Genomic DNA, 12,363 nt, shown 5'->3' with positions numbered 1-12,363 from the left:
CTTTGATCGGTGAAATGGAGAAACTTACGGACTAGAGATTGGGACGTTATAATGAATCCTCAGAGTTATGGACTCAATATCGGAATTTAACTCACATGACATAAAAACTTAAATGTATAACTTGCCTGGGGGGGGGGGGGGAAGAGGTGGGGGGGGGGGGAATATTTTGGATTGTGTCAGTGATTGACTGTTTGATAAGCAATATGTTTGTTAATATACAAAATCAATAAATATATACAAATTAAAAAAAAAAAAAATTGCTCTATCTCCTTTTTAAAAGTTAGCCTGGTTCCATCCCAGTTAAGGTTGAGCCCATCCTTTCGGAATAGTCTCCCCCTTTCCCAGAATGTCGCCCAGTTCCTACCAAATCTAAATCCCTCATTCCTGCATCATCGTCTCAACCATGAATTGAGACTTTGGCGCTCTGTCTGCCTTTTGGTCCTGCACGTGGAATGGGGAGCATCTCTGAAAATGCGACCCTGAAGGATCTGGACTTCAGCTTTCTACCTAAGAGCCTAAATTTGGCTTCCAGAACCTCTCTCCCACATTTTCCTATGTCACTGGTATCCACATGTGCCAAGACAGCCGGCTCCTCCCCAGCACTATCTAAGATCCTGTCTAGGTGACGCGTGAGATCCGCCACCTTCGCACCAGACATCCACCAGCCACAAAGCTATCTAGATGCCTAATGATCGAATCACCAACTACAACAGCTATCTTAACCCTTCCCTCCTGGGCAGAACTTGGAGACATATCCTCGGTGCGAGAGGGTAGTACATCCCCTGGTGGGCAGGTCCTGGCTACAGGAGTACTTCCTACTTCATCAGGGTGATGCTCTCCTTCTAGGAGACCTCCCTCCTCCAAGGCAGCACAGGGGCTACCAGACTAGAGGTGGAACTTCTCTACAACATCCCTGTAGGTCTCCTCTATGTACCTTTCAGTCTCCCTCAGCTCCTCCAAGACTGCTACTCTAGCCTCAAGAGAACGGACTCATTCTCTGAGAGCTAGGAGCTTTTGCATCAGGATCACAGATATAACTGCTCACCAACTGGGAGACATGTGACACTCAACGCAAAGACTGGATAGCACCCCTCTCGCTGTTGGACTGCTGACTCCATCTTAGTATGCTTGAGTTTTTCAATAATTTAAAACTTGCTAAGGTATTAAGGATATTAGCCTAATATAAAAATGTCTTTAGTTTATATGGTATATTGTGTGATTTATTTAGTGTTTTCTTCTTAGAAGATAATGAAATGTATTTAAAACTCTCTAAGAGCACTCCTTGCTTGTTATCATAATTACAATAACTGACTATAATGAAGATTTGTGCTAGGGGTGGGCAGGACGAAGACTAAACTAGGTACTGAAGTGCCTGCTAGAAGCTATCTGTTAATGTTGTGGTACAAAGTTCAAGTTTTAAAACTAGAGGGGAAAGAGTATAGAGATTAGCTGATAAAGTTTGCTTTTTTATAGTTTTTATTCTACAATTCCTCCTTTAAACCCCAATCTTTAAGTTACCAAAGCAAAAAACAAAAAATGCTCACTTACCATCAGCCGACCAGTGGCGCAACCATAGCAGTCATCAAGTCGAAACCGTCAGAAGGCGTTTGACAAAGTGCCGCACGAAAGACTCCTGAAGAAATTGCAGAGTCATGGAATCGGAGGTAGGGTATTATTATGGATTAAGAACTGGTTGAAAGATAGGAAGCAGAGAGTAGGATTGCGTGGCCAGTATTCTCAGTGGAGGAGGGTAGTTAGTGGGGTCCCGCAGGGGTCTGTGCTGGGTCCGTTGCTTTTTAATGTATTTATAAATGACCTAGAGATGGGAATAACTAGTGAGGTAATTAAATTCGCCGATGACACAAAATTATTCAGGGTCGTCAAGTCGCAGGAGGAATGTGAACGATTACAGGAGGACCTTGCGAGACTGGGAGAATGGGCGTGCAAGTGGCAGATGAAGTTCAATGTTGACAAGTGCAAAGTGATGCATGTGGGTAAGAGGAATCCGAATTATAGCTACGTCTTGCAAGGTTCCGTGTTAGGAGTTACGGATCAAGAAAGGGATCTGGGTGTCGTCGTCGATGATACGCTGAAACCTTCTGCTCAGTGTGCTGCTGCGGCTAGGAAAGCGAATAGAATGTTGGGTGTTATTAGGAAGGGTATGGAGTCCAGGTGTGCGGATGTTATAATGCCGTTGTATCGCTCCATGGTGCGACCGCACCTGGAGTATTGTGTTCAGTACTGGTCTCCGTATCTCAAAAAAGATATAGTAGAATTGGAAAAGGTACAGCGAAGGGCGACGAAAATGATAGTGGGGATGGGACGACTTTCCTACGAAGAGAGGCTGAGAAGGCTAGGGCTTTTCAGCTTGGAGAAGAGACGGCTGAGGGGAGATATGATAGAAGTGTATAAAATAATGAGTGGAATGGATCGGGTGGATGTGAAGCGACTGTTCACGCTATCCAAAAATACTAGGACTAGAGGGCATGAGTTGAAGCTACAGTGTGGTAAATTTAAAACAAATCGGAGAAAATTTTTCTTCACCCAACGTGTAATTAGACTCTGGAATTCGTTGCCGGAGAACGTGGTACGGGCGGTTAGCTTGACGGAGTTTAAAACGGGGTTAGATAGATTCCTAAAGGACAAGTCCATAGACCGCTATTAAATGGACTTGGAAAAATTCCGCATTTTTAGGTATAACTTGTCTGGAATGTTTTTACGTTTGGGGAGCGTGCCAGGTGCCCTTGACCTGGATTGGCCACTGTCGGTGACAGGATGCTGGGCTAGATGGACCTTTGGTCTTTCCCAGTATGGCACTACTTATGTACTTATGTACTTATGAGCCATCTGCTTGGCAGATGCCCTGACCAAATCATAGAGGGCATCAGCCGACTCCATCAAAACACCAGCAACCGAAATAGAAGCCGAATCCTGGTCCTGTTCCAAGCCCTGCTGAAACCAGGAAAGACAAGTTCTGGCTGCATAGGAACTACAGATGGAGGCTTGTAAGGCCAATGCAGCCACTTCAAAGGAACGTTTAAGAGAGGCTTCGAGACACCTATCCTGCATGTCTTTAAGCACAACTCCCCCTTCCACTGAAGAGTGGTTTTCTTTGTGACTGCAGTGACTAAAGCATCCACCTTCGAAAAAGAGAAGGTGTCTAGCGTAGCAGCAGCCACCAGATAGAGACGAGCCACAGCCCTAGCTACTTTCAACCCACTCTCAGGGTCAAACCACTGAGCGGAGATTAACTCTTGAATGGACTCATGCATCAGAAAGGCCTTAGATGGTTTCCGCGTGCTCACCACCTTAACACTGATAGAAGCTGTAGCTTGCTCCACTGGATCAGAAATATTCACAGCTGTCAAAGCTTTAGAAATCAGAGCGAGCAGTTCATCACGATGAAAAATCCGAACTGCTGTCAGATCATCTTGCTCCCCATCCTTCAAGCTTAGAAGGTCGTGCCGAGTCCCCAGATCCCACCAAAATGAAAGACAGCGGAGAATGGGGACCCAAAGACCTTCGGTAAAGAAGCTAACCGTCTGCGTTTAACAGCTGGGTCCTCAATTTGTAGAGGTGACCCAAAGTCACCCTGACTAGGAAAGGTCTCTCTGCCCTCCAAGGATGATTGAGGAAGGGGAGGGGGGCACAGAAGAAAATCCCCTCTTCAGCAAATAAGCAGGAGAAAAATAAAATCCAGAGAGAAGTCTATGTCTGACATGCCAGCGCCAAGAGAATCAACAACAGTGCCAGAAGCCGCCTCTGTGCTGCCGACACCCGCGCCTCAAGAACCAGAAAGGCGGGAAGGATCAGAAACAGAAAAAGGCGCAGGTTCTACAACCGCTTCAGGCGCAGCTACCACAACACAGGCAGCACCTTCCGAAGCGCGGGAAGACTTGCCCACAGATTCCATAGGCCCCTCAACACCTGAGACCGCATTGGAGCACCTCGCTACGCAGGTGCCCACTGCGGAACAGTGAGAGCCGCAGCGGGAACATCCTTTTACTATTTCCACCGCCATAGCATGTTCCGCCCCGTCTGAACCGAACGCTGACCTTACCAACAAGAAAGGCAAAGGATTTACTCACCGGGGCTGCAAAAAAGTCCCCGAAGGCAGCGGTAGCTCTCAGAGGGAGACCAAATGGCGCTCCCCCCCCCAGCCAGTCTCTTACCAAAGAAATCAGACAGCTCTTCCTAGAGCTTACTTTTTTTTTTTTTTTTTTTTTTTTAAGAGCAGCTTGGAAAAGCTGGATGTCCAGAGTCACTGCTTTCTCTTCAGTGTTCTCTACCTTCACCTGCTGGTAGGCTGATACAACCCACCAGCTCCTGGATTCATCTGCTGATGAGATTAAGGAAGTTATTGTTACTAGTAGTAGACAATCGGAAAAGACAACCTCCCACCAATCTGGTCTCTTCTGTTTTATATGATACAAGTAACAAAGCCCGTTTCATGAAAAATGAAACGGGTCCTAGGAAGGCTCTCCTCTAAGCGATTTCTCCTCTCTCCCCTGCCCTCCCCTCCATGTCCAGCGATTCTTCCCTCCCCTCCATGTCCCGCAATTCTGGCCTCCCCTCCATGTCCAGCGATTCTCCTCTGCCCTGCTCTCCGTTTCTCGCGATTCTGGCCTCCCCTCCATGTCCAGCGATTCTCCTCTGCCCTGCCCTCCGTGTCCCGCGATTCTGGCCTCCCCTCCATGTCCAGCAATTCTCCTCTGCCCTCCATGTCCAGCAATTCTCCTCTCCCCTCCATTCCATGTCCAGCGATTCTCCCCTCCCCAGTGATCCTACCCTCCCCTGCCCTCCCATCCATGGGCAATGATTCTGTCCTTCCTGCCACTCTGCCTTTAAGCCGTTCATCTTACCTCAGGTTGCAGCAGCGGCAGGCTGGGCTCGTGTCCCTCTCAGTGTTCTGCTCTCCTCTGATGTCATTTTGTCTTTCCGCGAGGGCGGGACACAGAGGGAAGGGAATGTTGGAGGTGAGCTAACGTCAGCATGCAGTTACGAACCCAGCCATCCAGGAAAGCAGAGTTACCAATTATTATATAGATATGCACAGGGATATACAATGGGCATGTTGTGCACATACAATTCCTTGTCACTTACTTTCAGCATCTGGGTGAGATAGACAACAATACTTCTCAGCAGCATTCTGTTAGGCATTTGCCTGGCCATTTTCTTAGCAGCAATATAGCAGTTGCTGTGACTAACAAGAGAGCGCATTTCTTCCATGACAGTGCGGGTATCAATGTTATCACACAGTGCTTCATGAACAGCAGACTTTTTCTCATAAAAACTACTCAAAAAAAAAAAAATAAATGAATTACATTTTACATAAGCAATTCTAAAACCACAGTCCCACTCAATTCACTTTCCTATTTCCCTTTTCTGTGTCTTTGAAAACACAATCATCATTATGTTTGGATAATTTTTATTCTGATCCAGTAAAAGGCATCATGGCCTGCAAAGATCCCTCAATAAAGAGAAGTCGGGCTCCAGAGTAGAAACATGGAATACTATTTTCCCCTAAAACAAAACTGCAAAACTACCTTTGTTGCAAATGGGGAAGGATCTGTGAAGTGCTTTTGCTGATTGAGCCCCAATTTCTCTTTTTATTGACAACATTCACTTAACACTAATTTCCAGCTGTGCATCTGCAATATACATAGAAGCCTGGTCCCCAGCAATACATACACACTAATATTCATTATAACAGAATTTATTGTATTCACCATTTATTCAGCTCTGTCTCTTGCACTTCCCATTTCTCATACTGGCCAGTGATATCAGTGGCTGTTCTAAGCAGATCTTTCACATTTAAAAAGAACTCCTACAGAAAGAGAGAAGCATGCAGTTTAAGGTCTCAGCTATTCACAGACCCTATAACACATAGCTGCAGCCACATAAGTCAATTCATGTCCATAATCCACTTTAGGAAATTATAAATTAATAAATGTGGACTGATATTTATACATACTTTTAACCAAGAACCATGTGGGTATCTTTGAAGCTAATAACTGGGCATCTATTACAGCAAATTTGCCTTTCACCAACCTAACAATCACCATTACTGCTCTGATCAGAGTTTGTGGCAAAGAATAAAAAGACAGGCCTGCTCCTAAAAATGGTCTGCATAGTATGGGGGTAATTTATAAAGCAAGTTTTACATGCAGATAGCTCTTGCAAAATTATGTGGGGGTAAACACACATATACAAAAGTATGTGCTTTCTTTCTCTACACCTTATGTTACGTGACACATGCCTAGGAATTTGCAATCTAGGCAGAACAGAAGCAGAATTGTAAGGTATCTGCATAGAGTAAACATATCTTTGCAGCTGCCCCAGAAAAAGTGTACTACTGGAAATACGGTATACAAGAATTGAACTACTGGAAATAGGTAGTTTTAGGAGCCTAATTTACAAAGGCCTTTAAAAAAAGATCAGAAATAACATCCAAAAAGAGGTGAATTAGCAACTAAGGGGTCCTTTTACTAAGGTGTGCTGAAAAATGGCCTGCGGTAGCGTAGGCGCATGTTTTAGGTGTGCGCAGAATCATTTTTCAGTGCACCTGCAAAAAAATGCCTTTTTAAAATTTTTGCTGAAAACGGAAGTGCAGCAAAATGAAAATTGCCGCACATCCATCTTGGGTCTGAGACTTTACTGCAAGCCATTGACTTAGCGGTAAAGTCTCATGCGGTAACCGAGCGGTAATGACCTACGCACGTCAAAAATGAAATCACTGCAAGAGCCACGCGGTATCCGTTTTGGCGCGTAGACACTTATGCAGCAAAGTAATAGAGCCACTATGTATCTTCCAACACCACATGGCTCATTTTCAAGAGAGAAAAACATCTAAAAAGTGGCATAAAGCAGGGTCTGGACGTTTTTCTCTCCCAAACGTCCAAATTGATTTTTTTGAAATCCATTTTCCAGACGTTTTCCTAAGCAGTTTGTCTGCAGTACATCCACATCTCAAGGGGGTGTGTCAAGGGTGGGATTTGGGCGTTCTTAAGACCAGGACGTTGCCATAATGAAACAAAACGAAAATGTCAAAAGACTAAAACTAAGACGTTTTGAACTACACTTGTTTTAATAACGACCAAGCCCCCAAAAAGTGCCCTAAATGACCAGATGGCCACTGGAGGAATAACGGAATGAAATCTCCCCCCTTATTCCCCCAGTGGTCACTGACCCCCCTCCTATCCCCCAAAAATGTAAAAACAAACAGTACATATCAGCCTCTATGACAGCCTCAGATGTTATAGCCAGTCCCATTAGAGCAGCAAGCAGGACTCTGGAGTAGCCTAGTGGTTGGTGTATAGAAGGGGACCCAGGCCCATATCCCAGTCTACATGTTACACTCGTGGTGGAAAGTGCGAGCCCCCCAGAACCCACCAAAAACCTACTGTACTCACGTATAGGTGACACCTGCAGCCATAAGGGCTATTGTAGTGGTGTACAGTTGGGTACAGTAGGTTTTGGAGGGCTCCTACAATATAGGAACAATAGTGAGATGCGTACCTGGGAGCTTTTAGATGACATCCACTGCAGTGTCCCCTAGAGTGCCCCACTGCTCTGCTGGGATATCTGTTTGGTCAGTCTACTAAGAATGCTGCCTCCTCCTACATTCCAATGGCTTAATTTTGTTTGTTATTCACTTGGACTTTTTTTTTCCACAAATGGACCAAAAAGATAAACACATAGCGCACAAAAACATCTAGCAAGTGGCCATTTTCGAAAAAAGACAGACAGACATTTTGCTGTTTTGAAAATGATTATATTTGGTATTTGGATTCTAGATGTTTTGAGTAAACCGGCCAAAGTCAGACTTAGACATCATCAAATATGTGCTTAAAGAAAACCATGGCATCATCATATAAAAACAAACAGTAAAATAACACGTCTTAATGGTAGACAACGCAGATATTTTACCACTAAAGGAGGAAGTTAACACATCTTATTTACAGAAGGCTGTTTGTGAAACAAGTGAACAAGTTTCATAGCTTCTGAAATGAGGGTTCCATAAAGCGAATGATACATACCTGTAGCAGGTATTCTCCGAGGACAGCAGGCTGATTGTTCTCACTGATGGGTGACGCCCACGGCAGCCCTGAGGTCTGGAAATCTTCCTAGCAACAAAGTTTGCTAGAGCCTTCAGACACGCGCGCACCGTGCATGCGCGGTCATCTTCCCGCCCAACGTGTGGGGACATCAGTTAGATCAAAAAGCAAAGATGAGAAGAAGAAAACTCCAAAGGGGAGGCAGGCGGGTTTGTGAGAACAATCAGCCTGCTGTCCTCTGAGAATACCTGCTACAGGTATGTATCATTCACTTTCTCCGAGGACAAGCAGGCTGCTTGTTCTCACTGATGGGGTATCCCTAGCCCCCAGGCTCACTCAAAACAAAAAAAGGTCAATTGGGCCTCGCAACGGCGAGGACATAACAAGTATTGACCTACGAAGAAAACAACTAACAGAGTGCAGCCTGGAACACAACAAAAATGGGCCTAGGGGGGTGGAGTTGGATCCTAAGTCCCAAACAGATTCTGCAGCACCGACTGCCCAAACCAACTGTCGCGTCGGCTATCATAAGTACATATAAGTACATAAGTAATGCCATACTGGGAAAAGACCAAGGGTCCATCGAGCCCAGCATCTTGTCCACGACAGCGGCCAATCCAGGCCAAGGGTACCTGGCAAGCTTCCCAAACGTACAAACATTCTATACATGTTATTCCTGGAATTTTGGATTTTTCCAAGTCCATTTAGTAGCGGTTTATGGACTTGTCCTTTAGGAAACCGTGCAACCCCTTTTTAAACTCACCACATTTTCCGGCAATGAATTCCAGAGTTTAAATTACACGTTGGGTGAAGAAAAATTTTCTCCGATTTGTTTTAAATTGACTACACTGTAGTTTAATCGCATGCCCCCTAGTCCTAGTATTTTTGGAAAGCGTGAACAGACGCTTCACATCCACCTGTTCCACTCCACTCATTATTTTATATACCTCTATCATGTCTCCCCTCAGCTGTCTCTTCTCCAAGCTGAATAGCCCTAGCCTCCTTAGTCTTTCTTCATAGGGAAGTCGTCCCATCCCCGCTATCATTTTAGTCGCCCTTCCCTGCACCTTTTCCAATTCTACTATATCTTTCTTGAGATGCGGCGACCAGAATTGAACACAGTACTCAAGGTGCGGTCGCACCATGGAGCGATACAACGGCATTATAACATCCTCACACCTGTTTTCCATACCTTTCCTAATAATACCCAACATTCTATTCGCTTTCCGAGCCGCAGCAGCACACTGAGCAGGAGGTTTCAGCGTGTTATCGACGACGACACCCAGATCCCTTTCTTGGTCCGTAACTCCTAACGTGGAACCTTGCATGACGTAGCTATAATTCGGGTTCTTTTTTCCCCACATGCATCACCTTGCACTTGCTCACATTAAACGTCATCTGCCATTTAGCCACCCAGTCTCCCAGTCTCGTAAGGTCCTCTTGTAATTTTTCACAATCCTGTCGCGAGTTAACGACTTTGAATAACTTTGTGTCATCAGCAAATTTAATTACCTTGCTAGTTACTCCCATCTCTAAATCATTTATAAATATATTAAAAAGCAGCGGTCCTAGCACAGACCCCTGAGGAACCCCACTAACTACCCTTCTCCATTGTGAATACTGCCCATTTAACCCCACTCTCTGTTTCCTATCCTTCAACCAGTTTTTAATCCACAATAGGACATTTCCTCCTATCCCATGATCCTCCAATTTCCTCTGTAGCCTTTCATGAGGTACCTTGTCAAACGCCTTTTGAAAATCCAGATACACAATATCAACCGGCTCCCCTTTGTCCACATGTTTGTTTACTCCTTCAAAGAATTGAAGTAAATTAGTCAGGCAAGATTTCCCCACACAAAAGCCGTGCTGACTCGGTCTCAGTAATCCATGTCCTCGGATGTGCTCTGTAATTTTGTTTTTAATAATAGCCTTTACCATTTTCCCCGGCACCGACGTCAGACTCACCGGTCTATAATTTCCCGGATCTCCCCTGGAGCCTTTTTTAAAAATGGGCGTTACATTGGCCACCCTCCAATCTTCCGGTACCACGCTCGATTTTAAGGATAAGTTGCATATCACTAGCAGTAGCTCTGCAAGCTCATTTTTCAGTTCTATCAGTACTCTAGGATGAATACCATCCGGTCCAGGAGATTTGCTACTCTTCAGTTTGCCGAACTGCCCCATTACGTCCTCCAGGTTTACCGTGAAGTCAGTAAGTTTCTCCGACTCGTCCGCTTGAAATACCATTTCCGACACCGGTATCCCACCCAAATCTTCCTCGGTGAAGACCGAAGCAAAGAATTCATTCAGTCTCTCCGCTATGTCTTTGTCTTCCTTGATCGCCCCCTTTTACCCCTCGGTCATCCAGCGGCCCAACCGATTCTTTTGCCGGCTTCCTGCTTTTAATATACCGAAAAAAATTTTACTATGTTTTTTTTGCCTCTAATGCTATCTTTTTTTCGTAATCCCTCTTGGCCTTCTTTATCTGCACCTTGCATTTGCTTTGACACTCCTTATGCTGCTTCTTGTTATTTTCAGACGGTTCCTTCTTCCATTTTCTGAAGGCGTTTCTTTTAGCCCTAATAGCTTCCTTCACCTCACTTTTCAACCAGGCCGGCTGTCTTTTGGAGTTCCGTCTTTCTTTTCTAATTCGCGGAATATGTATGGCCTGGGCCTCCAGGATGGTATTTTTGAACAGCGTCCATGCCTTTTGTACAGTTTTTACTCTCTCAGTTGCCCCCCTAAGTTTTTTTTTACCGTTCTCATTTTATCATAGTCTCCTTTTTTAAAGTTAAACGCTAACGTATTTGACTTTCTGTGTACAGTTACTTCAAAGTCGATATCAAAACTGATCATATTATGGTCACTGTTATCAAGCGGCCCCAGTACCATAACGTCCTTCACCAGATCATGCGCTCCACTAAGGACCAAGTCTAGAATTTTTCCTTCTCTCGTCGGCTCCTGCACCAGTTGCTCCCTAAAGCTGTCCTTGATTTCATCAAGGAATTGTATCTCGGTAGCGTGTCCCGAGTTACATTTACCCAGTCTATATTTGGATAATTGAAGTCACCCATTATTATCACATTGCCCATTTTGTTCGCGTCTCTGATTTCTTTTATCATTTCTGTGTCTACCTGCTCATCCTGGCAAGGCGGACGGTAGTACACTCCTATCACCGTTTTTTTCCCTTTTATACATGGAATTTCAACTCACAATGATTCAAAGGTGTGATTTGTGTCCTGCTGAATTTGTAATCTATCTGAATCAAGGCTCTCGTTAATATACAATGCTACCCCTCCACCAGTCCGGTCCACCCTATCACTACGATATACTTTGTACCCCGGTATGACAGTGTCCCACTGGTTATCCTCCTTCCACCAGGTCTCAGTAATGCCTATTATATCCTGCTGAAGGCAGTAATGAGATGTGAATGTGTGGACTGAAGACCACGTTGCAGCCTTGCAAATCTCTTCAATAGTGGCCGACTTCAAGTGGGCCACTGACGCTGCCATGGCTCGAACACTATGAGCCGTGACATGACCTTCTAGAGGCAGCCCAGCCTGGGCATAAGTGAAGGAAATGCAATCTGCTAGCCAATTGGAAATGGTGTGTTTTCCGACAGAGACTCCCCTCCTATTGGGGTCAAATGAGACAAACATTTGGGTGGACTGTCTGAATGGGCCTGTCCGCTCCAGGTAGAAGGCCAATGCTCTTTTGCGGTCTAATGTGTGCAACTGACATTCAGCAGGGTGGGTATGAGGACGGGGACAGAATGTTGGCAAGACAATTGACTGGTTCAGATGGAACTCCGACACCACCTTCGGCAAGAACTTAGGATGCATATGGAGGACTACTCTGTTATGATGAAATTTAGTATAGGAAGCATGGGCTACCAAGGCTTTAAGCTCACTGACTCTACGAGCTGAAGTAACTGCCACCAAGAAAATGACCTTCCAGGTCAAGTACTTCAGATGGCAGGAACCCAGTGGCTCAAAAGGAGGCTTCATCAGCTGGGTGAGGACGATGTTGAGATCCCATGACACTGTAGGAGGTTTGACAGGGGGCTTTGACAAAAGCAAAACTCTCATGAAGCGAACTAAAGGCTGTGCAGAGATAGACTGACCTTCTACACGATGATGGTAAGCACTGATCGCACTTAAGGTGAACCCTTACGGAGTTGGTTTTGAGACCAGACTCTGATAAGTGTAGAAGGTATTCAAGCAGGGTCTGTGTAGGACAAGAACGAGGATCTAAGGCTTTGCTATCACACCAGACGGCAAACCTCCTCCATTTGAAAGAGTAACAG

The 12,363-nt window shown here is 45.1% G+C and overlaps 1 protein-coding gene across 2 annotated transcripts in view; it reads right to left on the bottom strand.

Moving 5' to 3' along the window:
• CARS1 (cysteinyl-tRNA synthetase 1) overlaps positions 1 to 12,363 on the bottom strand; it is a 256,464-nt gene that overhangs the window by 99,488 nt on the left and 144,613 nt on the right. For both annotated transcript variants that reach the window (XM_030201116.1, XM_030201118.1), the window contains 2 exons: positions 5,730 to 5,827; positions 5,104 to 5,293 (listed from right to left, as the gene is read on the bottom strand). In XM_030201116.1, coding sequence (XP_030056976.1) covers positions 5,104 to 5,293; positions 5,730 to 5,827 — 288 coding nt within the window. The remainder of the gene's footprint in view (positions 1 to 5,103; positions 5,294 to 5,729; positions 5,828 to 12,363) is intronic.

Source organism: Microcaecilia unicolor, chromosome 4 (assembly GCF_901765095.1).
Source record: "Microcaecilia unicolor chromosome 4, aMicUni1.1, whole genome shotgun sequence".
NCBI classification, from domain to species: domain Eukaryota; kingdom Metazoa; phylum Chordata; class Amphibia; order Gymnophiona; family Siphonopidae; genus Microcaecilia; species Microcaecilia unicolor.
The sequence above is the reverse complement of the archived record's forward strand: the minus strand, read 5'-3'. Positions and strand labels throughout refer to the sequence as shown.